General features: G+C 46.4%; 1 protein-coding gene across 1 annotated transcript in view; it reads left to right on the top strand.

Annotated features, from left to right (window-relative positions):
* The window catches only part of DYNC2H1 (dynein cytoplasmic 2 heavy chain 1), a 392,465-nt gene that overhangs the window by 138,985 nt on the left and 227,378 nt on the right, over window positions 1-26,102 (top strand). Inside the window, exons 59-63 of the mRNA XM_054015569.1 lie at window positions 3,625-3,746; window positions 4,631-4,717; window positions 17,227-17,353; window positions 23,245-23,386; window positions 24,855-24,964. Coding sequence (XP_053871544.1) covers window positions 3,625-3,746; window positions 4,631-4,717; window positions 17,227-17,353; window positions 23,245-23,386; window positions 24,855-24,964 — 588 coding nt within the window. The remainder of the gene's footprint in view (window positions 1-3,624; window positions 3,747-4,630; window positions 4,718-17,226; window positions 17,354-23,244; window positions 23,387-24,854; window positions 24,965-26,102) is intronic.

The raw sequence follows: 26,102 nt of genomic DNA, 5'->3' as shown, positions 1-26,102 counted from the left end.
CACCTCACTGTTTACCCCTTTTTCCAGATCATTTATGAATATATTGAATAGGACTGATCCCAGTACAGACCCCTGGGGAACACCACTATTTACTGCTCTCCATTCTGAAAACCAACCATTCATTCCTACCTTTTGTTTCCTATCTTTTAACCAGTTACTAATCGATGAGAGGACCTTCCCTCTTATTCCATGACAGCTTACTTTGCTTAAGAGCCTTTGGTGACTGACCTTATCAAAGGCTTTCTGAAAATCTAAATATACTATATCAACTGGATGCCCCTTGTCCACATGCTTGTTAACCCCCTCAAAGAATTCTAGTACATTGGTGAGACATGATTTCCCTTTACAAAAACCATGTTGACTCTTCCCCAACAAATTATGTTCATCTATGTGTTTGACAGTTCTGTTCTTAGTTTCAACCAGTTTGCCTAGTACTGAAGTCAGGCTTACTGGCCTGTAATTGCTGGGGTCACTTCTGGAGCCCTTTTTAAAAATTGGTGTTACATTAGCTATCCTCCCGTCATTTGTTACAGAAGCTGATTTAAATGATAGGTTACAAACGACAGTAGTTCTGCAGTTTCACATTTGAATTCCTTCAGAACTCTTGGGTGAATACCATTTGGTCCGGGTGACTCATTACTGTTTAATTTATCAGTTTGTTCCAAAACCTCCTATAATGTCACCTCAATCTTGGACAGTTCCTCAGATTTGTCACTTAAAAAGAATGGCTCAGGTTTGGGAATTTCCCTCACGTCCTCAGCCATGAAGATCAATGAAAAGAATTCATTTAGTTTCTCTGCAATGGCCTAATTGTCATAGAGTGCTCCTTTAGCACAGGGGCAGGCAAACTTTTTGGCTTGAGGGCCGCATCGGGTTTCGGAAATTGTATGGAGGGCCTGTTAGGGGAAGCTGTGCCTCCCCAAACAGCCAGGTGTGGGCCAGCCCCTCTCCCCTATTCTCCCCCCCGTTTGTCGCCATGTGACGGTCCCCCCTGGGATTCCCTGCCCCATCCATCTCCACCCTGCTCCCTGTCCCCTGACTGCCTATGGAATACCCACCCCTGACTGCCCCCTGCTGCCCCATCCAACCCTCTCCTTCCTGACTGCCCCTGGGACCCCTGCACCCATTCAACCCCCCCGTTCCCCGCCTTCTGACCGCCCCGACCCCTATCCACACCCCTGCCCCCTGACCACCACCCCGAACTCCCCTGCCCTCTATCCAACCCCCCCTGCTCCCTGTCCCCTGACCACCCCCGGAAACCTTGTCCCTGACTGCCCCTGCTGACTCATCCAACCTCCCCTTCTTCCTGAGTGCCCCCGGGACCCATGCCCCCATTCAACCCCCCCCATTCCTTGCCCTCTGACCACCCCAACCCCTATCCACACCCCGAACTTTCCTGTCCTCTATCCAACCCCCCTCTGCTCCCTGCTCCCTTAGCATGCTGCCTGGAGAACCGGTAGCTGGCGGCGGTACAGCCATGGTGCCTGGCTGGAGCCAGCCACGCCACAGCGCAGCACAGAGCACCGGGTCAGGCCAGGATCTGAAGCTGCTGTGCCTGGCCGCCTAGAGCATTGTGTTGGCGGCACAGCGTGCTGAGGCTGCGAGGGAGAGGCCGGGGACTAGCATCCCGGGCCAGGAGGGTCCCGCGGGCTGTAGTTTGTCCACCTCTGCTTTAGCATCTTGATCATCCAGTGTCCCAATTGGTTGTTTAGCAAGCATCCTGTTTCTGATATATTTTTTTTTAAATTGCTATTACATTTTGACTCTCTGGCTAGCTGTTCTTCAAAATCTTTTCTGGACTTCCTAATTATATTTTTACACTTCATTTGCCAGAATTTATGCTCCTTTCTATTTTCCTCACCAGGATTTAACTTCCACATTTTAAAGGATGCCTTTTTGTCTCTCACTGCTTTTTACTTTGTTGGTTAGCCCAGGTGGCCCTTTTTTGGTTCTCTTACTGTTTTTTTTAATTTGGGATATACATTTAAGTTGAGCCTCTATTATCTTGTCTTTAAAAAGTTTCTATGCAGCTTGCAGAGCTTTCAGTTTTGGCACTGTACCTTTTAATTTCAGTTTAACTAACTTCCTCATTTTTATGTAGTCCTCCTTTCTGAAATTAAATGCTACTATGTTGGGCTGCTGTGGTGTTTTCCCCGCCACAGAGATGTTAAATTTCATTATATTATGGTCACTATTACCAAGCGGTCCAGCTATATTCATCTCTTGGACCAGATCCTGTGCTCCACTTAGGACTAAATCAAGAATTGCCTCTCTTCTTGTGGATTCCAGGACTAGCTGCTCCAAGAAGCAGTCATTTAAGGTGTCAAAAAACTTTATTTCTGCATCCTGTCCTGAGGTGACATGTACCCAGTCAGTATGGGGATAGTTGAAATCCCCCATTATTATTGAGTTTTTTAGCATTTCACAGTCACTATCACCATCCTGGTCAGGTGGTTGGTAATTTATCCCTACTGCTATATTCTTATTAGTAGAGTATGGAATTACTACCCATAGAGATTCTGTGGTACAGTTTGGTTCATTTAAGTTTTTTACTTCATTTGTTTCTATGCTTTCTTTCACATATAGTGCCACTCCCCCACCAGCACAACCTGTTCTGTCCTTCCGATATATTTTGTACTCTGGTAATATTGTGTCCTATTGATTATCCTCATTTCACCAAGTTCCTGTGATGCCTATTATATCAATATCCTCATTTAATACGAGGCACTCTAGTTTACCCATCTTGTTATTTAGACTTCTAGTATTTATATATAAGCATTTTAAAAACTTTTCACTTTTTAGCAGTCTGTCATTACTTGATGAAATTGAATGGGATTATTTTTCATTTGACTGTTTCTCATCAGGTCCTACCTGTATTTTATCATCTTCCATTCTCTCCTCTTTACTAGGACATACAGAATCTCCATTAATAGATCCTCCCCTAGGGGATGCCTCTGTCCAAACCACATGCTCCTCCATACCTGTCAGCTTTTCCCCAGTCCTTAGTTTAAAAACTGCTGCATGACCTTTTTAATTTTAAGTGCCAGCAATCTGGTTTCATTTTGGTTTAGGTGGAGCCCATCCTTCCTGTATAGGCTCCCTCTTTCCCCAAAAGTTTCCCCAGTTCGTAATAAATCTAAACCCCTCTTCCCTACACCATCGTCTTATCCTCGCATTGAGACCCTGCAGTTCTGCCTGTCTAACTGGCCCTGCACGTGAAACTGAAAGCATTTCAGAGAATCCTTCCATGGAGGTCCTGGATTTCAATCTCTTACCTAACAGCCTAAATTTGGCCTTCAGGACTCGCTCCTATCCTTCTCTATATCATTGGTACCTACATGTACCACGATCACTGGCTCCTCCCCAGCGCTACACATAAGTCTATCTAGATGTCTCGAGAGATCTGCAACCTTTACACCGGTCAGGCAAGTCACCATGCGGTTCTTTCGATCATCGCAAACCCAGCTATCTATGTTTCTAATGATTGAATCCCCCATAACTATTACCAGTCTCTTCCTCATAATTGGAGTTCCCTCCCCTGGAGAGTTATCCACTTTGCAGTATCTCTGGTGTGTGAAATTCAGTAAGGACCTTTTTATAATTTGTACTGATTTTTCTTTTCAGAATGCTAAACGAGCTAGTATTGCAGCTGCTCCACTTGCAGCTTGGGTTAAGGCCAATGTCCAGTATTCCTATGTCTTGGAACGAATTCAGCCTCTGGAAAAAGAACAGGCAGGATTGGAAGCGTGAGTAAGATGCATTTTACTCTGCAGTTGTTCTGCATTCCAAAGATACCTGTAGTGTTATTAATTAAATATTTTTAAAAAGTGATTGCACATAACTTTTGCACAACTTTGCCCAAAAGTGCATCCTGGTTCAATAGCAAAATGATGACAGCAGTGTGTGTATATAAATAAACAAATGGAAAGATGGGGAAATAGGTTATGTATAAATTAGAAGGATAAATATACAGGATTGCAGATTAGATGATCTCATGGTCCCTTCTGGCCTTAAATTCTGTGACTCTATGAAATAACGCAAGTGTCACATACTAGTTCATAATCATTACTTTATTGGATGTAGAAACCTAAACCCAATATAGCCTGTTAGGTGATCTCAATGAAACTCCTGCTACTTTACGAGAGGTGCAGTTTCTTTCTCTGCAGGCAGCTGGTTAGGAGAGATCTTAGGGTGGTTTTAGCACAATCATGGCTACTGGGTCTCTGTAGCAGTGAATTAGTCTTCAGATCACTATAAATTGGGGGACCTGTGGCCATGGTTTTCCAAAGTCCCAAAAGTCAGTCCTGATTGGGTGTTTGGAGAGAGCTGGCATGACCCCTGATCTTCACAAAGAATCACAGTGACAAACTTTCAATATTAGTGTTTGGTTTACATTTTCAAGGCTGTTTTTATAATAAACAGTGCTAGAAACATTTTTTTAAAGTGAAAACTGAGACTATCTTTGACATTTACGGGTCACAAAAATCAAGGAAGGCCTGTGTCTTTGGGTGAGAAGGTCCTAAATGCTATCTCCTCTATTAAATTTTTTAAATATTTTTTATTGTTTTTGCTTTTTGGTTGGTATGAATCTAAATTTACATCAGTAATAAAGTAGAAAATTATTTTTTAGTAACCTAAAGAAAACTGAAGACAGAAAACAGAAGCTAGAAGATCTGCTTAACTCTGTTGGTCAAAAAGTGTCAGAACTAAAAGATAAGTACGTTGGTTTTGCTTACATGTCTTTGGAATGGTTTTCATAATAATTTTGTTGATTGATTTTAATATGTTAATGCTACTTTAACAGAAAAGGCTTCACAGCAAAAATACGGTTGCGTTTGATTACTCCTTATTCTTGAAATGTCTAGAGATGTCTTCCTGAGGCTTAAGAAAAGTTCAGATAGAAGCTGTGTGTCATCCTCTGTCTAAAAGAGGACAACTAGTTTTCTTTCATTTGGTTTTAATCCACTGCTCTATTTTTCTGCAGCCTATGGTCTCCTATGATTCTGGACACATGGTTTGCTCTCCTCTCCCTGCAGCTCAAGAGGCAGATCAGCGTTTTGTAGCTGCATGTTCTGGTTCCCTCCCCCTCCCAGCACCTGCTTGCCGCCAGTTTTCTCTCCCACTGCAGCAGCAGACAGTGGCAATTTCTTTTGTTTCTGCCCTTCCTTCTTCTATTTTAACTTTTTTGCCCAGTTTTTTGGACAGTCAGAAGCAATGTTCTTCCTCTTCGACATTCCTCCTCCTCCCTGGGTTGGTTAACAACTTGGGGTTTAACGCTCCCTGAGCCTCTGCTGCAGCATCTCTTTGCTGGCTCCTCAGAAGAATACCGAGCAGCCAAGAAAGCACTGGGCCAAACCCAAGCATGTATGCCTCGATTGTAGTAAAGCATCTTGCAGAGTCTCAGAGCCTGGGCTCCAGCCTCAGCCCGAATATCTATCCATCGATTTTATAGCTCTGCAGCCCGAGCCTGAGTCAGCTAACACGGCCCAGTCACAGCTGTTTAATTACAGTGTCGACATACTTATATGTGAGGCAGCCTTCCCAGGATCAACAGATGTAGAGTTTGGCCCAGTCTGCACCCAGCCTTCCATTCCTAACTCCATTAGGTCCAGGGGCTGCAGGTCAGATAGGTAGGTTAGGTCCTGTACCCACTTAGGCAGCTGCAACTCCAATGGGGGGAAAATGGACCAGGAACCCCAGTGCAAAGCAGGAAGGGGCTCCAGAAGTGAGGAGGACCCTGACCACTTGACTTGCGATAAAGCCTAGGGGACGTCTTCAAAACAAAGAGGGGAGGCTTGCAGGGCCACAAGTCCCCACCCCCCAAGTCTTAAAGTGGATCCTGAGCACCTTGGAAAAAGAAGCAGCCGTCCTCTCTCACAAACCACCCAGAAGGGCTCTGGCAAAGACTCTGCACCCCTCTCCCAGAAGGAATGGGACCCACTGGGGGGAGGACTGTGAGACAGACCTCTCTAAAGGGCTCTAGGCCCTAAGAAAGACCAGTCACAAAAGTCCTCACCAAAGCCACAGCAGCATTTCTGCACTCCCAAAGCAAGCTAAACATGTTAAAAAATCTGAAAATGCTAAAAAGGGAAAGAAAAAGTACAAAAAATCCAGGAGATATGAGTCCTCTGACTTCTCTTTCTCCATCTCCACTGAGGAAGGTGAGCTATCTGCCTCTGAAATCTGAGCAGGCCCCAAAGAGTAAGCCTCAGAGTAAATGTCTCCCCTCAAAATACTCTCTTGAGGCTGCAGTACTCCTTTGCTTCTCCTTCAAGCAAGTGATTAGGGATGAATGGAACAAGTCTGATAAGGGGAAGCATATTAACAAGAGCAACCTCAGTTTCTGTAACATTTAAGAACCAAAGGGCTCTGTTGCAGAGATAATCAAGATTGATGCCACTGTAGTGTCACTTGCCAAGGATATAGTTATTCCCTCAGAAGGGGAGTTCTACCTTAAGGACCTCATGGATAGAAATATAGAGGCCACCCTCAAAAAGAGCTATGAAGCCGCCTCTACTACCCTCCAAGTGTCCCTGGCAGCTACCTGCTTTGCGGGACCATCTCTCTTAGCTGGAAGACCTTAAAGCCCTTAAGGACAGAGATCACCTGACTTTGGCTCCACTTTAAAGTCTTCCTAGCAACCGTGTTTGAATAGCTGATGACTCAAGGGATGCAATGACATTCTAAGTCCGAGCCAGGGTTTCCAGTTCAGCCAGGCACCATCTATGGCTCTATCCTTGGGAGTTGTTACTGACTCTAAGCAGGTTCTAAAATCAGCTAAGTTTACAGGCTCCTTCCTTTTTGGAGAAAACCTGGATAATGTGGCTGACAATGCAGCAAAATGCAAAGAGTGCCTCTTTTCCCACTGAGAGCCCTCAGGAAAGAATATAGAATGGTCAGACAAATGCACTCCTTTCACTTTTTGTCCTCGCAGAGGTACCAATAAAACGACGACAGATTCTGCAAGGGAAAACAGTGGTATCGAGATCCAGGGAGGAAGTCCTGAGGGACCTCAGCCACCCAACATCCAGTTTATGACAAAGATCTCATAGGCCTTCACCCAAAGCTGAATCTAGGGGGCAGGATTTTCCATTTCCTGGAGGAATGGTTTTCATGGACCACAAACAAGTGGGTCAGGGAAATAGTGAGGGATACTCCCTCGAGCTGCTGTCTGCACCCCATCAGTTCATCATCCAATCACCCAGCTCCAGCAAACCTATAAAACATAATCTGATCCAGAAGGAAATATCTCACACTGAGGATATGGGAGTAATAGAGATGGTTCTCTGGGTTCTACTTCATCTTCATTGTACAGAAGTGCATGAGGACTATCAGAGATATTCTCAACATCAAAAGGCTCAACAAGTGGATGAAGAAAACAAAGTTTCAAATGGAGACCCTGGCCTCTATGGTGTCATCTTTGTTCTAGGGGGACTTCTGGATTTCAGTAGATAGTGTGGATACATATCTCCATATCCCTATCAGACCACGCCACTACAGACTTCTGAGGTTTGCCTACCTTAGGAAACTTTATCAGTACCAAACACTCCTGTTCGACTTGTCTTTGGGCTCCAGGGTTTTTACAAAGATGGTGGTGGTGATAATAGCCAGGCTCAGGTCATAGAGAACTCACTTGTACCACTTCCTGAATGACATCCTGATCAGAGCTCCATCGCAGTCAGCTCACAGGGCCATGTCTTGGATGCTGAATCTTCTCCAGCCACACAGCTTCATCATCAGTGCCAAGAAAAGTTCTTCTTCGAGTGCTTGCTCATATCCATTCCATTAGGTGTGCGCGCGCCGCGTGCACGATCGTCGGAGAATTTTCTACCCTAGCAACACCGGCGGGTCGGCTGTGGAGCCCCCTAGAGTGGCGCCTTCATGGCGCTGAATATATACCCCAGCCGACCCGGCGCCCCCTCAGTTCCTTCTTACCGCCCCTGACGGTTGTTGGAACTGTGGAGCGCGGCGTAGCTGTTCTCCACTCTCCCTAGCTTATCCAGTTATTCACAGTTATAGTTATAGTTCTAGTTGTTTATAGTTAAATAGTTGGTTATTCACTTTGTTTATAGTTGTTATATAGTTGAAGGGGATTAAGGGGGTTATCTCCCCCTTTTTCCCCCGGCCGCGTGGCCGGGCTCATGCCCAAGGCTCCCGGCTTCAAACAGTGCGCCTCCTGCGCTAAGCCTATGCCAACGAGTGACCCGCACGACTCGTGTCTGAAGTGCCTGGGAGAGTCCCATCAAACAGATAAGTGCAAGATCTGTAAGGCCTTCAGACCGAGGACCAAGAAGGAGCGGGACTTTCGGCTCCGGCAACTCCTTATGGAGGCGGCACTTAGCCCGGACGCTCCATCGGCGCGTCAGGCCCCGGCACCTAGCACCTCGGTGCGCAGTGCCCCGGCGGCACCGACCATTCCGACCACGTCGGACAAGCCTCCACGGCACCGGACCTCGTCGGCACCGCACTCACAGCAAGTGCCTCGGCGCCGTTCATTATCCCCGGGACATAAAAAATCCCATAAGACGGGGACCTCAGTGCCGAAGACGCCGGCTCCCCCGGTGCCGGGGGTAGAGCCGCGTCCGCCTGTGGAGCACCGAAAACAGGTGCCTCCAGCACCGTCGACTCCGGCTCCGAGGCCGTTGAGTCCGGTGCAGACAGAGTCACCACCGCGACCGGCAGTGATACAGTGCCTCCCATCGACACCAGAGACCTTCGCGACGGCAAGAGACTTGATCGCCCTCACGGAGCCGGCACCGCCCCAACCACCGGCACCGTCGGCACCGTTGACTCGTCCGGTCCAATCTAGGGGGAAACCTGCCTTGATGCGCCCTCCATCGCAGGGGCTGGAACCACGGCATCGGTCCAGGTCCCGAAGCAGGTCCCCACGCCGCTCGCAGTCCCGGCGCCGGATATCACCTCGGCACCGGTCGTACTCGCGGCCAAGATCATCGCGGCACCGCTCTACGTCTCGGCACCGCTATGATCGTCGACACCGATCAACGTCGAGACGTAGTTCTCGGCACCGGTACGATCGACGCTCGACGTCGAGAGGCCGCTCCCGGCACCGGGCCTACTCCAGGTCATCGTCTAGGTCCAGATCCGACTCCCGGCACCGGCGAGGTCATCGGCACCGATCGCGATCTCGGCACCGATCGCCGGCACCGCGTAGAGATAGAACATCTCCAGACCAGCACCGTGCGGCACCGTATCCCACGGGATTCGTCTCGACGCATTCGGCACCACCATGGCCATCGAGATCGGTGTCTCGCTCCTCTGAGGACATATCGAGATCGGCATACCCCCCTCAGGGGCAAGCCGAGGAGCAAGATATAGGCCATTGGCAAGAGGTAGCAGAGGACCCTGTTCATGGCCCATCTCACTGGTCGTTCTGGACCCCGTGGGCGTACCATCAGGCGCAAGGGGCTCCAATAACTTCAACCTCTCGCTCGGGTCACTCTGATAGAAGGGCCCCAGAGTCCACCATCTCTCGCCCTCCTCCAGGGGGCATGGAGGCCTCCGTGTCTGCACCACCTGACGTCCTGGACCCAAGGGCAGGTGATGCTCCGACCCAGGAACAGGGAGACCAGGATCCTCCCTTGGATCCCTTACCACCGGAGGCATCTTCCTCTTCCTCTCCGGATGAGGCAGTGGCGGGCACGTCGTGCACAGGTCCACCCCCAATAGATCTTCGGGCTCATCAGGACCTCTTACGTAGGATGGCCCGTAATATGGACCTACAGACGGAGGAGATAGTGGAGGTGCAGGACCCCACTGTAAATATCCTCGCGGCGGATGCCCCATCAAGAGTGGCGTTGCCCCTGATCCGCACGATCCAGGCGAACGCCACTATGATATGACAAACTCCTGCCTCTATCCCACCCACAGCGAGAGGGGTGGAAAGAAAGTACTTTGTCCCCTCCAAAGACTACGAGTACTTGTATACCCATCCCCAGCCGTGTTCACTGGTGGTGTCATCAGTGAATGCAAGGGAGCGCCACGGTCAACAGGCCGCAGCGCCCAAATCGAAGGAGGCTAAGCGCCTCGATTTGTTTGGCCGTAAAGTTTATTCAGCTGGAGGGCTGCAACTTAGAGCGGCTAACCAGCAGGCGCTCCTGAGCCGCTACAACTTTAATTCCTGGAACTCTATGGGGAAGTTCAAGGAATTGGTTCCCCAAGAGTCCAGGGAAGAGTTTGGGGCCTTGGTAGAGGAGGGTAAGAAGGTGGCTCGGACCTCCTTACAGGCCTCCCTGGACATAGCGGACTCGGCTGCGAGAACCCTGGCCGCAGGTATCGCTATGCGAAGGACCTCCTGGCTCCAAGTTTCGGGTTTGCCCCCTGAGTTACAGCAAACCCTGCAGGATTTGCCCTTTGAAGGACAGGGGTTGTTCTCGGAGAAGACGGACTCTCGATTGCAGAGCCTCAAGGACTCCAGGACAATCATGCGCTCCCTGGGGATGCATGTTGCGGGTCCCCAGCGCAGACCATTTAGGCCCCAGCCTCAACGTTTTTACCCCCCTCCACCTCGTCAGAGACAGGACTCTGCCAGAAGGCGAGGGCGAGGTGGTAGGAGAAGGTGGACTGGCCCTCAATCCGGTCAGAACCAGGGGCCACCAAGGCCACCTTCAGGCCCTAGGCAGAACTTTTGAAGGTGCGGTCGAGGACGGCGCCCCAGTCATCCCCCAGGATCCAACCCCCTCCTTTCGAGATCGCCTCTCCCACTTCCACCGTGTTTGGTCCCTTATAACTTCGGACCGTTGGGTCCTTCGCACGGTGGAGAGGGGATACGCTATCCAGTTTTCTTCAATCCCTCCCTCCCACCCCCCTTCCCCGTCCCTCTTCAGGGACCCTTCTCACGAGCAACTTCTTATACAGGAGGTTTCCACGCTCCTTGCTATGGGGGCCATAGAGGAGGTTCCAGTAGAGTTAAGGGGCAGGGGATTTTATTCCCATTACTTCCTGATCCCCAAGTCCAAAGGAGGTCTGCGGCCCATCTTGGACTTGCGCGGACTCAACAAATTCGTAGTAAAGTTGAAGTTCCGCATGGTCTCTTTGGGGGCCATTATCCCTTCCCTCGATCCTGGAGACTGGTTCGCCGCCCTCGACATGAAAGACGCATACTTTCATATCGCAATTTACCCGCCTCACAGACGCTTCCTGCGATTCGTGGTAAGCAGAGTGCACTATCAATTTGCAGTCCTTCCCTTCGGCCTATCCTCGGCCCCAAGAGTGTTCACGAAATGTATGGCTGTCGTGGCAGCGTACCTTCGTCGGCAAGGGATACAGGTGTTCCCGTACCTAGACGACTGGCTGGTACGCGGTCGCACCAAAGAGCAAGTTCGAGCTCACGTCCACATAATAGTGCACACATTCAACGAGTTGGGCATCCTTCTCAACAAGGACAAATCCACTCTAGAACCTACCCAGAGAATAGAATTCATCGGCGCAGTCCTAGACTGCAGACGTGCACAAGCCATCCTGCCAGACAACCACTTTTGTACCATCACGAGCCTCATTCAAGGGCTCAGGGCCTTCCCAACTACCACGGTGAGGTCGTGCCTCACCCTGCTGGGTCACATGGCTTCCTGCACGTATGTAACCAGGCATGCCAGACTTCGGCTTCGCCCACTCCAGACCTGGGTGTCATCGATATACCGCCCACATCGGGACAGCCTGAACATGGTGGTCATGATCCCGAACTCGGTCCTGACCTCCCTCACCTGGTGGCTAGATCACAATGTGGTTTGCGAGGGGATGCCATTTCACGCGCCACAACCCTCTCTGCACCTGGTTACAGACGCTTCATCTCTGGGTTGGGGCGCCCACCTCAGCGAACACCATACTCAGGGCCTGTGGACTGCATCCCAGCTAGCCCTGCACATCAATGTTCGGGAACTGATGGCGGTGCGCCTGGCGTGCCAGGCATTTCTCAATCTCCTACGTGGCCGCTGTGTGTTAGTTCTCATCGACAACACCACGGCCATGTTTTACATCAACAAGCAAGGAGGAGCACGTTCGTCAATTCTATGCCAAGAGGCCATTCGCCTGTGGGACTTCTGCATCGCCCACTCAATCCATCTCACGGCATCGTTCCTCCCTGGAGTCCAGAACACTTTAGCGGACCGACTCAGCAGGTCTTTTCAGACGCACGAGTGGTCCATCTGTCCGGACATCATACATTCCATCTTCCAGAAGTGGGGGTTTCCCCAGATAGACCTGTTTGCATCTCGAGACAACAGGAAGTGCCACGTGTTCTGCTCCCTACAAGGTCGAGCTCCGGGCTCCCTCTCGGATGCGTTTCTCCTTCCCTGGAAAGACCACCTGTTTTATGCCTTCCCTCCGTTTCCTCTGGTCCACAAGGTACTGCTCAAATTGCGCAGAGACCAGGCACAGGTAATTCTGATCGCTCCAGCGTGGCCGAGACAACATTGGTACACCACACTGTTGGAGCTCTCGGTTCAGACACCGATCCCGCTTCCATTATGTCCGGATCTCATCTCTCAGGACCACGGCCGGCTGCGTCACCCCGACCTGCAATCTCTTCACCTCACGGCGTGGCTGCTCCATGGTTCACCCAGGCAGAGCAACAATGCTCACTCTCGGTCCAACAGATTCTGTTGAGCAGTAGGAAGCCCTCAACACGAGCCACGTACTTGGCCAAGTGGAAGCGATTCTCCTGTTGGTGCGAACAACGGGCCACGTCCCCGTTACAGGCACCTATTCCTCTCATATTGGAATATCTCCTCTCCCTAAAACAGCAGGGGTTGGCGATATCTTCAATTAGAGTTCACCTGGCCGCTATATCAGCCTTTCACCAGGGGAACTCGCGTCCTCGGTATTCTCTAACCCGATGGTCGTTAGATTCCTCAAGGGCTTAGACCGGATGTACCCACAACAACGTCAGCCCGTCCCGACGTGGGACCTCAACCTGGTTCTCTCCAAGCTCACAGGTCCTCCATTCGAGCCACTGGCCACCTGTTCACTTTTGTACCTATCCTGGAAGACAGCCTTCCTCGTAGCCATCACCTCAGCAAGGCGCGTTTCTGAACTCAGGGCGCTTACATCCGAGCCCCCTTACACAGTTTTCCATAAGGATAAAGTGCAGCTTCGTCCACATCCTGCCTTTCTCCCTAAGGTGGTTTCTCCGTTTCATATAAACCAGGATATATTTCTCCCGGTCTTTCATCCTAAACCACATGCTACTCGCCAGGATCAACGTTTGCATTCTCTGGACGTACGCAGGGCCCTGGCTTTCTATATTGACCGCACAAGGCACTTTAGAAAGACGACGCAACTCTTCGTTGCAGTGGCCGACCGAATGAAAGGCTCACCGGTCTCCTCACAACGCCTATCCTCCTGGATTACGTCTTGCATCCGGACTTGCTATGACCTGGCAGGTGTCTCAGCACCGCACCTCACCGCTCACTCCACGAGGGCCCAAGCTTCCTCGACGGCTTTCCTGGCGCAAGTTCCGATCGAGGACATTTGTAGAGCTGCGGTTTGGTCATCAGTCCACACATTTACAGCTCACTATGCACTAGTGGAGCAGTCCAGGGACGATGCTGCATTCGGATCAGCGGTTTTGCACACAGCAATGTCTCACTCCGACCCCACCACCTAAGTTGGGCTTGGGAGTCACCTAATGGAATGGATATGAGCAAGCACTCGAAGAAGAAAAGACGGTTACTCACCGTTGTAACTGTTGTTCTTCGAGATGTGTTGCTCATATCCATTCCAAACCCGCCCCCCTTCCCCACTGTCAGAGTAGCCGGCAAGAAGGAACTGAGGGGGCGCCGGGTCGGCTGGGGTATATATTCAGCGCCATGAAGGCGCCACTCTAGGGGGCTCCACAGCCGACCCGCCGGTGTTGCTAGGGTAGAAAATTCTCCGACGATCGTGCACGCGGCGCGCGCACACCTAATGGAATGGATATGAGCAACACATCTCGAAGAACAACAGTTACAACGGTGAGTAACCGTCTTTTCTCTAGTTTCATCCAGGAATTTATTTTCTTGATCCAGAGCCAAAAGAGGTCTGCAATAACACTGTGCTTTCCAACTGCTCGGACTCATAGTATCATCCTTAGGAATCACTCCATGGGCACAATCACACATCACAAGTCTTCAAGCCTTCACACTAAAGATGTGGGACCACTCCCCGGAACACATGAACAATCAAGTAGGGGTTCTAATACAGATGTTCAACTCCTTATAATGTTGATCAGACCACAACAATATCTTGAAAGGCATGCTTATCTGCCTTCCACATCTTTTAGTCCTCACAACCAATGCCTGCCTGGAGGGCTAGGGAGCTCCCTTGGAGATTGAAACAACTCAAGGCCTCTGGAGCGAGGAAGAAAAGGCTCACAGCATAAACTTCCTAGAGCTGGGAGCAGTCAAACTAGCTCTGCAAAGCTTGCAGTCCACCCTAAGTGGGAACCACATTCTGGTTCAATCACAAAATATGACTTGGGTTGCATATTTAAACAACTAATTGGGAACAAGGAATCTAGTACTAATGTGGAAGCAATATAAGTAATGAAGTAGGCAGAATAATGAAGTAGGCTGTCTGTCAGAGCGATCCACATCAAAGAGTGTCTGAACCAAAAGAATACTGGTTGAGCAACCACGGGGTTCAAGAACTCTGAGTGGTGTCTGAATCAGGAGGTTTTCTATCCCATCGTTCAGACGTTCAGCCTCCCTTCAAGTGATCTGTTAGCAAATCATATGACTGGAAAGAGGCCAAAATACTTCACAAGGGAGGCAGACCCCATATCCATGGGGACAGATGTCATATCACACAATTGGCCGCAGGGCCTGCTTTATGTGTTTCCACCATATCCATTACTGGGAAGAGTGGTCCAGAAAATAAAATGAGAACAGACAATGGAAATACTGATAACTCCTCATTGGTTGAGGAAACCTTGGTTCTCAGACCTGGTAGAGCTGAAACTGGAGGCCCCCCCATCTACCGTATGTGGAGACTGGATGTCCTCTTGCAGGGTCCTCTTCATCCAGACCTGAAACAGCCTGGCTATTGAGAGGGAAGGACTAAAAGATCTCGTTCTGCTCTCCAGAGTCATTAAGACTTTGCTTTTGTCTAGGAGAGTAATGACACAAAATGTACTTCTGTATCTAGTCTAGTTCTAGCAAGAGCACATTGCAAATCCCTGAAATACTGGAATTTCACCTATTTTGAACTTTCTCCAAGAAGGCATAAACAGAGGCCTTCAGCCCAGTAACATTGCACATCAGGTGTCTTCTTTTAGCAGAGTGCTGTTCACAGGATCCTTGGGCTCCTTAGCAGACAATCCACAGATAGCCAGATTCCTTAACCCTGGTGGTCAGGCCACTCTTCCAAAAATGGGACCTACCACTAGTTTTGAGGGCTCTGACAAGCCATGCCTTTGAGCCTCTGACTTCAGTTTTGGCCTTTCATTTATCCACTAAGACTTGTTTTTTAATAGCTGTCATATCTGCCAGGTGAGTGTTGGAGCTGGCAGCCTTATCTATACAGGAGCCTTACTGCATGTTCCATGAGGACAAGTTGGTGCTCAGGATGCCAGAATCCCTTCATCCTAAAGTAAATTCCTCCTTCCAAACATCCCAAGAAGTTGTGTTTCCTTTGTTCTGTCAAAACCACAAAATCCAAAAGAAAAGCTGTGGCACGCCATAGAGGTCAGAAGAGTATGGAAAATCTATCTCAAACACACAGAATCCACAAGGAGGTTGGGCTCTTTATTCGTGTCCTTCCACCCAAACTGCGAGAACCTCAGAGCTTCCAAGTTCTCCATCACTAGATAGATTAAACTATGTATTGTGGAAGCCTACAAATCATCAGAGGCTCCTGTCCCAGAAGGGACTGAGGTGGAATGAGCAAGTGCATCCACTTCAGAAATTTGAAAAGCAGTCATTTGAAGAGGGATGGGGGTGGGGTGTGGTGATAGAAACTAATATAGATAGAAGGGAATATCCCAGGTCCATTGTGCTTAGGATCCACTGATCTGATGTGATGTGAGTCCAAGCACTGAGAAAGTGGGATGGATGATTGGCAAAGGTATGGATAGGAACAGATTCATCTTCAAGCAGTAGTATGCTGCCCTCAACAAGCCTGTCAAAATGCATGTTTAGAGTTAGCCGTTGGTCAAAGGGATTCTTCTGTCACATATGATGAAGGGGGTGGTGGTCGCCTCCTGTTATTCCTTCCCATTTTTATCAGCAGGTCTTGGAGACAAGGTATTAAGCTCTGATATTTGTGAGCCTGCTGGGGGCTGGAATTGCTTCCTTATTGCAGGTGTATAAATTTCAAGGGACTTCAGTGTTTCCCTGGCATCTTTTAGGCTATGCAGTCTATTGTCCATCTTTTTCTGAGAAGAAGGATGGACCCTCAAATGGCAAATCCTGGATGTCTGCTCTACTTCAGGAGGGAGACCAGAAGATTGGAGCCACAAACTCCTACTCATAGAAATAGCAGATACCATGGAGTAAGCTGCTGAGTCTGCTGTGTCCAACATGTCCTGAAGAGCTGTCCTTGCCATAAGCTTCAGAGACAGGAGAGCAACTTAGAAGTCCAGAATTGTGGGAGATGTTGCTAGCAGAAAGGAAATTTATTAGTAAGACATTTTTCATTATTGGGACCAATCAGTGACAGTATCTCCCTTTCTTCTTTGTGCCATCCCATCAGGTACTGTTATACCACAGAGGCATAGAATGGCCTTTTTTTCTAATCTATGGTGGAATTTCTTTATTCAAATTCATTTTTAACCAAACCTTTTATTATGGTACCCAAAATTGTTCACACAGCTCCAAGCGTAACCAGCACCATGCAAAGAGGGAAAGGGAAATATCTGATGTAAGGGCTTTTATGAAGTTAGTTCCTTCATTTAAAAAAAGGAAAAATAATTGATGCTATTTATGTCCTGTTACATTAAAGTACATTAAAGCGTCACTAATGTGGATGTTACTAAACCACCCACTACATCATTTGCACAAAAATATTGGTGATTTCTGCCAACTACTTAGCACAGATTTAAAACTAGATGATTCAGTGAAGTCTCTCATTTTACAAATAAGTTGTTGTATATTATTTTTCCAAAATATACTGCATTTCATTTACTAGCATATTTGGATGTATAGTAAGCACATATTATGAAGTCCCGATGAATGAACACCTAATTTAAAAATATAGTTAAATTGGCAATAATTTAAAAGTATAGTTTTTTTACAGGTTCCAGAGTAGAACAACTGAAGCAGCTAAACTTGAAGCTGAAGTAGTTAAAGCACAAGAAACACTCAAAGCCGCAGAGGTACTGATTAATCAACTTGATAGGGAGCACAAGAGATGGAACACGCAGGTTTGTTACAGAAATTTTCATAAAATAGATGCCACTGTATAAAAAACTTGACTTAATACTTCACATTCTCTTTTTTAAAAGGCAATTGTTTGATCATAAAATGTGTTTATGGAATATAAACTATGTGGCACTCTATTGCAGCTCTAAATGTTTATTCCATTATATTTAAAAGCTGTTGTCATCACTCAAAAGCTTTATTTTAAATTTCTTCTGAAACTTTCTCCTATTCCATTATTTAGGTTTTCTTGTCAGATAAGGTCTGAATGTGCACAAAATGCATTATTTAATTAATATGATAAAATGTGTTATAATTTCAATGATGTAAAACTGTTATGAGTCTCAGCAGTCATGTGACTGTTTTATGGCCAAGATTATCAAAAGTGTCTAGTGAGTTTGGGTTCCCAATTTTGAGACACCTTGAACAGGCTTGATTTTTCAGAAATCTCTCAAAATCAGCTTTTATGTGTCTCATACTGGGAACTTAGAAATTGAGGCACGCAAAATCATGGATTACTTATGAAATCTTGGCATATGTAATTTATCACAGTTTGGTAACCACTGACACTGGGGAGAAAAAGAATATTTTCTCTCAAGCCATCTCTGCTAATCCTCATTTAAGGAATTGTAAAACTGCAGCTAGCTTCTTTGGAGATGCCCCATCGGCTACACTAAGCAGAAACTGGTCGCTGTAGAGAATCTAGCCCCCCAAATGATCCTGTGGCTTTTCTATTCATGAAAATGTCACATTTTATAGTTGTTCGAGTGATTGCAAGTGTCCATTCCATCGTAAGTGTGTGTATGTGGCTTAGGCACAGTTGTCAGAGATTTTTCCTTTGGCAATACCTGTCGGGGAAGTGTTAACGCCCTCTGGTGCCTTGTGCCACTTCGCACAAGTATAAAGGGCTGCACTGCCCCTGACCCACCACAGTTCTTTCCTACCACTAGTGATGGTTGTTGTTGGAGTGATGATCTTTGTTTCTTCATATTTTCCCTCCCTTACACTATTTGTGTATTTACAGTGTAAATAGTAGCTGTGCAATAGTTTTTAGTCTTGTATAGTATATCTGTAAATGGTTAGTTATAGGATTAAGTTTACAATGTGCTATCTTTTTAGTGTGGGGTTACCGGTGCCTGGTGGGACACTGGACATGACCCTGGACTGATGCCCTGTTTTCCTGGCTTCAAGGCCTGTTTTTCATGTAACAGATCTATGCCAGTGAGTGACCCACATCCCAGATGCCTTAAGTGGCTGGGAGAGGTGCATGTCAGTGACAAATGTCACATTTGTAGTGGGTTCAAATCCCATTCGAAAAGGGTTTCCAGGCTCAGGTACCTACTCATGGAGTCTGCACTTTGTCCGCCATCAGAACCTTCCTGCTCTGAATGGGTACAGAGCAGATCCAAGTCTGTTAGGAGTGCTTCCTCCCATTCTGACAGAGTTCTCAGGCAAATCTACATCGCTGGTGCCTAAGAAGAGACTGCATAAGTCTCCTAAGGACTTGGTACTGGGACCCTCGAAGAAGTTCACAAGGTCTCAGTGGGACGTTCCAAACAGTCATACCCGCCCAAAAGCAATCTGTGAGACAGCAGGGATTGCTGACTTCAGAACCAGGAAGGGCCTGTTGAGAATAATCCCTGAAAGATCAGCACACCTCTCAGTACCGCAGGCTCAGCAGCCCTTTCCAATGCCGTCAACATGCAAGGGTTTTGAGGCAGCCAGAGAGTTGCTTAACTTGTTGGTACTGGCTTCTCCCATGATTCAGGAGCCTTGCATGGAATAGATATTGGAACCACACTCCCGCGGTCCCGGCTCAAGCTCCAGAGCACTACTTGGTACCAGCCACTTCTACTCTTGCAGCATCTCTACAATGTATTGCATCTAGAGGCAAGCCAGCAATGATTTCACTGGTTCCCTCTTCTCCAGGCTTGGAACCCCTTTCCCCCAGTATCAACAAGTTCAGCTCCCCCATGGTCAGAAGAAATGGACTCTACATCAGATTTGGAAGTTGGATCCTTTGTGTTCCAACCTGAGCATGCCCAACAGCCCCAGTAGGGTGCCTGTCTGGTGTGGTACCATTCACAGCCTCAGCATTCTAAGAGTCAGTGGCCTACACAGAGCTGGTTACCTTCTGGACCCTTGGGGCTTCCCTCCACATTCCAGAGCCTCTCTGCTCCATTCCCGCACCTCTACATCAGCCAGGTGCTGGGAGCATCTACAAGAGAGTCACCATCTTTTTTCCCTCGGTACTGGGATTAGTACTGTGCAGAGAGAGCTGCATGCTGGGGACTCCCCTGTAGAGGAGTTAGAGGAGGGACCTCCTCAACAACCTTTAGCCTCTTCTTCTTTGTTTCCCGATGAGGCAGTAGTGGCTGAGTCTACCTCCCCACCTCTTGATGGCTTTAATGCTCATCAAGACTTGTTGCAGAGGGTGTCTGCAACTTTAGCTATCCAGCCAGAAGAGGTACAAGAAAGGTCACATGGGCTTGTGGACGTTTTAGCGTCCGCAGGACCCTCAAGGGTAGCTCTTCCTATAAATGAAGCTATTCTGGAGCCTGTCAGGATTTTATGGAAGACTCCTTTTTCTCTGCCTCCCACTGCCAAAAGAGTGGAGAAGAGATATTATGTCCCGTCACAGGGATTCAAGCACTCTTCCAGATACCCTCTTCCAGTCTCTCTTGTGGTCATAGCTGCCAACAAAAAGGAAAGGTGAGGAAACCAGGCCTTTACTCCAAAGGGAACGGAAGCAAAAAAAAAAAAAAACCTAGATCTGTTTGTCCAGAAATTTTATTCCATGGGAAATTTACAGCCCAGGATTGCAAACCAGCAAACTCTGCTGGGTCGTTATGACTTCAGCCTGTGGGGTAATATCCTGAAATTCAAAGACAAGATTCCTGATGAGGCAAAGCAGGAGTTCTCTGCTTTGGTGGAGGACAGCAAATTAGTTGTCAGAACAGCATTGCTGGTGAGCCTGGATGTGACAGACTCTGCAGCTCGAGCTATTGCCTCCGCCATCATGATGTGATGTTCATCTTGGCTGCAGGAATCAGGCCTCCCGCTGGAGGTGCAACAAACAATTCAAGACCTCCCATTTGAAGGCCTCTTGCTGTTTTCCAGTAAAGCTTGATGAGAGGCTTCAGAACCTTAAGGATTCAAGAGTGACCCTTAAGTCTCTGGGGATCTATGTACCGGTGGCAAAAAGAAAGCCAATCCTTCCACAGCATTCCCAAAAGTGTCAGCCATTCTTGCTGCATTCCCAGGACCTGTCCAAAAAGAGGGTCAGGGTTGCAAGAGGCATCCTTCTCCTCTATTCGTCTCTTCAGCTGCCAACTCTTCTAGGCAATCTGGATCATCTAAGCAGTCATTTTGACCCATTGGTTGAGAGCAGTGTACTGCTCCCCATAGTGCCATTTTTCCCGACCCCTATTATTGCCAACCACCTATCCTGCTTCCTAAGTGCTTGGACCTGCATCAGAGGGGCCTTAAGCATAGCAGAACTGGAATACACCCTTCCATTTATTTCTACTCGCCTTTCCCACTTCTCTTCACCTTCCCATTTCAGGCACCGCTCTCACGGGTGCATGCTACTTCAGGAGGTTCAGTCTCTCCTCCTTGTGGGGGCTATACAGGATGTTCCCATGTTCAGAGGGAAGGGATTTTATTCCCACTACTTCCTAATCCCAAAAGCAAAGGGGGGGGGAGGGGGTTCAGGCCTATTTTAGATCTGAAATTCCAGATGATGAATCTAGTCTATTAACAATTCCTTAGCATCAATAAAAGATGCTTATTTTCACGTGGCAATTCACCAGAGCCTCTGAAAATTTCTCAGGTTCATGGTAAACGGATTCCATTACCAATTCTCAGGGCTGCCTTTCAGACTATCAGCAGCTCTTTTCATTTTCACAAAAATGTATGGCTTTAGTAGTGCCATTCCTGCGAAATTCAGGATTTTAGGTATTCCCTTACTTGGATGACTGGCTAGTCAGGGGCTGATCCAGGTTTCAGGTACTCTCCAGCCATTATTTAATTCACTTTCGTCATGCTGGGGATACTAAGTCCATCCAGAAGTCCATCCTGTCTCCTGTTCAAAGAACAGAATTCATTAAAGCAGTCCTGGACTTTACAAAGGCCAGGGCTTTCCTACCACAGAAGATGTTCCAAATGATGCAACTCATTGCTCTAGATATAAAGGTGCACCCTATCACCACAGTTTGGAACTGTCTCAAACTTCTAGGACACATAGCAGTGTGCACATCTGTGGTGCAGCATGCTAAGACTGCATCTACATCTACATCAGACATCTACGCAGTTGGATAGCCTCAGTGTATTCACCAGCCCGTCGTCATATAGTCATGGTGGTCCAAGTATCCACTCAGGTGTTATCCTTCCTGGATTGGTAGATAGAATCTATGAATATTTGTGAGGGAGTTCACTTTGCTCCTCTGCAACAGGGTCTCACTGTAGTCATAAATACATTGGATCTAGGTTGGGGAGCTCACTTAGGTCACCTTCAGATTTAGGGCCTTTGGACTCCCCAGGCTCTAAGTCTCCATATAAATATCACGGAGCTATGAGCCATCCATCTGGCTTCTCTGGCATTCCTTCCACACATCAGGGGTGGAACTTATTGGTGCTCATGGACAACACAGTAGCTATGTTGTATATCCTCCCTCCAGTTGTATTCCTGCCCAAAGTCTTATCCAAAGTCAAGCAAGATTCTGCTCACCTTATTCTAATAGCCCCAGTGTGGTCCCATTGAGATTGGCTGTCAACCCTACTAGCCCTATTGGTCAGACCTCCACTGTTGCTCCTGAGAGATGTGGATCTCATTTTCCAGGACCACAGCAGCCTTTGTTATCCCAAACTTCAGGCCTTCCACCTGACAGTGTGGATAATTCATAGCTGACACAGACTTGGAGCAGATTTATTCTAAGGAAGTGCCACTGAATAGCAGGAAGCCTTCAAGTAGGTCTAGTTACATTGCTAAGTAGAAGAGATTTTCCATCTGGTCCATATAAAGAGGTATTCCCTCAGACCAAGCTCCAGTTAGACATATCTTGGATTATCTTTTGTTTCTGAAACACCAAGGATTGGCTTAGTTCCATCAGAGTTCATCTGGCAGCTATCTCAGCTTTCCACCCGCCTGGGGATAACCGATCAATTTTTTCGAACTCTATGTCCATCAGGTTTCTAAAGTGTTTGTGTTATATTCATAATCTGGTTCCTCAGTGGAGTTTAAATCTGGTGCTAGCAAAGTTGATGGGTCCTGCCTTTTGAGCTGCTAGCAACTTGTTCTCTGTTTGCACCTGTCAATAAAAGTAGCTTTTCAGGTGAGTAGGGGACCTGTGAGCTTTGCTATCAGAGCTACTCTATACAATTTTCTTTAGGGACAAGGTTTTCCTTCAGCCTCATGCTAAATTCCTGTTTAAAGTGGTTTCCAAATTTCACATGAGTCAAGCGATTTATTTACCAGCATTCTTTCCAAAGCCTCATTTGAGCAAAGGGGACGAAAAATGCCATCAGATTTAAACATCATTTAGATGTTAGAAGAGCTTTGGCTTTTTACCTGGAGCAGACCAAACCATTCAGGTCGTTGTCTCAACTCTTTGTCACATTCTCAGACTGAGTCAAGGGCCACCCAGTCTCTTTCCAGATGATCTCTTCTTGGAATTCCGGTTGTATTTGTTTATGCTACCGATTGACCAATGTTGCACCTCTTAATACAGTGGCGGCTCACAGGGCCAGGTTGGTGATGTCTTCCGCGGCTTTTCTGGCTCGAGTTCCCATTCTGGATATTTGTAGGGTGGCAAGCTGGCCATTGCTCCATACATTTGGCTCTGAAGGTGCCATCTGTCATGAATCCACTACATAGCGTTGGTTTTTTTTTTTTTAGGTTTCAGAGATCACAGATGAACTAACCACTCTGCCTAAAAGAGCTCAGTTGGCTGCTGCTTTCATTACTTATCTTTCTGCTGCTCCAGAGGATCAGCGAAAAATTAGTCTGGATGAATGGACAAAATCATCAGGTCTTGAAAGTACGTATTTTATTTTCTTTGACACGAAAACAAGTGAGAGAGATTGATAATTTTAATACATATTTTTGTTTATAAATCTTGGAAATTCCTAATGCTTTGACAGATTAATAACACTACTTTCATATTGGAAAAAATAATCCCAATTATACATACAAAATGATGGGATCTAAATTAGTTATTGCCACTCAAGAAAGAGATCTTGGAATCATTGTTGATAGTTCTTTGAAAACATCTGCTCAGTGTGCAGCTGCATTCAAAAAAGCTAATAGAATACTAAAGACATTAGGAAAGGGACCAATAATAAGACAGAAAATGTCATCATGCCACTATATAAATCCATGATTTGCCCACACCTTGAATACCAGGTGCAGTTCTGGTAGTCCCATTTCAAAAAATACATAAATATTAGAATTGGAAAAGGAGCCAAGAAGGGCAACAAAAATTATTAGGGGTATGAAACAGCTTCCATATGAGGAGAGAGTAAGAAGACAGGGACTGTCCTTAGAAAAGAGGAGATTAAGGGGGGCTATGATAGAGGTCTTTAAAATCATGAATGGTATAGAGAAAGTGAATAGAAATTATTTACCCCTTCACATAACACAAGAACTAGGGATCAACCGATGAAATTAATAGGCAGCATGTTTAAAAGAAACAAAAGAAAGTACTTTTTCACACAACGCATGGTCAACCTGTAGATCTCGTTGCCATGGGATGCTGTGAAGGCCAAAAGTATAATTAGGTTCAGAAAAGAAGTAAGTTAATAGAGAACAGGTCCATCAAAAGCTATTTACCATGCTCTGGTTGTCACTAAACTTGCAACTTCCAGAAGCTGGGACTGGATAATGGATTGGATCACTCAAAATTGCCTTGTTCTGTTTATTCCCTCTGAAGCATCTGGCACTGTCCACTGTCAGAGACAGGATGCTCGGCTAGATCGACTATTGATTTGACCCCGTATGGCCGTTCTTATGTTCTTATGTATGGTAGCTACATGTAGGCACAGCTTTGGCAATCATCAGTGATCTGAGTTTGCTATCCCTGGATGGGAAAGTGCCAAAAATTGATTCTTCTTCCAGGTGTATGTCTTCCCAAGAACTCACGACGACATAAACCCGAACAGACTGTAACATCTTTTGATTGCATATAGGCACACAATCGCTGCAGAGAAATCAATGGTGGAAAGTATAGATCCCCTTACTTGGAGGAATATGGTTAATTTGCCTATTCCAAAAATGAGGGCTGGTCAGAAGACAATCATTTCTTTATCCTTTATGTATTAACACTCTCCTATAACATCAGAGCTATAGAAAATATCAGTAATTTAAAAAAAAAATTATAAAGGAAATATACAGAACTGTATTGTATACAGCAGAATCTCTTGTAACTAGTGACATGTAACGCAAACAGAATATAAATGTCAGCACAGGTACATGGTATATAATTAATAAATCCATCTTTAATTTGCCAGAATTTGATATGAGGCGGTTTCTGTGCACAGAGAGTGAGCAACTAATTTGGAAAAGTGAAGGTTTACCCTCAGATGACCTTTCAATAGAAAATGCTCTTGTGATCTTGCAGGTAAACAGTTCTGTATTTTTTGTTTCTTTTTTTGGAGACATTTTCTTTGAAACTGGGTGAAGCAGATGGTTTTTCTGGGTTCTTTGATGACCTCATTCAATGTTTATGATCTTGTTAGTACTCCTGAAGGCACAAACATTACAGAAATAAAATATTTATGCTACTTGTTTATATATACAACTCTGATTTCTCTAAAATGAAAGGAACAAAATTGTTCCATCATCTATGCATTTTGCTTTTTTGCATTTATCATTTTTATCTGAAAATTCAAGAGGAAAGGCCCTCTGTCCTTCAAATTAGGCCAAACATGAGTTATCTTTAGCATCATTACAAACTTTTGAGAATTATCCACTGTGTTGTAAATATGTATTTTTGTCATATCAGCCATTCCATTGCCAAGATGTATAAAAAATAGCCACATCCTGCAAACACTTTTACAGATTTATAAATTCATAATTTTAAGGCCAGACGGGACAATTAGATTATCTAGTATGAGACATATGACATAGAATTTCACCCAGTTACTCCTGTATTGAGCCCAATAACTTGTGCTTGACTAAAGCATATCTTCTAAAAAGGTATCCACTGTCTTGATTTGAGGACTTGAAACCCTCTAGAAAAGGAGAATTCTCCACTTACTTTGGTAGTTCCAGTGGTTAATCACCCTCACTGTTAAAAAAATAATAATTCTGTGCCTTATTTCTAATTTGCCTTTGTTTTGCTTTAAATTCCAGCCATCAATTCTTGTTACACCTTTTCCCACTAGGTTAAAAAGCCCTATAGTACCTGTTATTTTCTTCCTGTGAAGGTATTTATTACACTGTAAACATCACACATCTCAGTGTTCTTTTTGATCATATTTACAGAGTAAGCTCTTTAAGCCTCTAAACGTAGGTTTTTTTTCTGGCCCTCAAATAAGTTTTGTGGCTTTTCTCTGTACCTCTCCAGTTTTTCAACATAATTTTTAAAATGTGGACACCAGTACTGGTATTTCAGCAGAGGTAAAATCACGTTCCTGCTCTTAATCATTAGTCCCCTCTTTATACATCCAAGGATCTCATTAGCGATGTTTGCCACAGCATCATACTGGTAGCTCATGTTGAGTTGTTTGTCCACTATGACTCCTGCTTTTTCTCAG

Source organism: Malaclemys terrapin, chromosome 1, assembly GCF_027887155.1.
Source record: "Malaclemys terrapin pileata isolate rMalTer1 chromosome 1, rMalTer1.hap1, whole genome shotgun sequence".
NCBI classification, from domain to species: domain Eukaryota; kingdom Metazoa; phylum Chordata; order Testudines; family Emydidae; genus Malaclemys; species Malaclemys terrapin.
The sequence above is the reverse complement of the archived record's forward strand: the minus strand, read 5'-3'. Positions and strand labels throughout refer to the sequence as shown.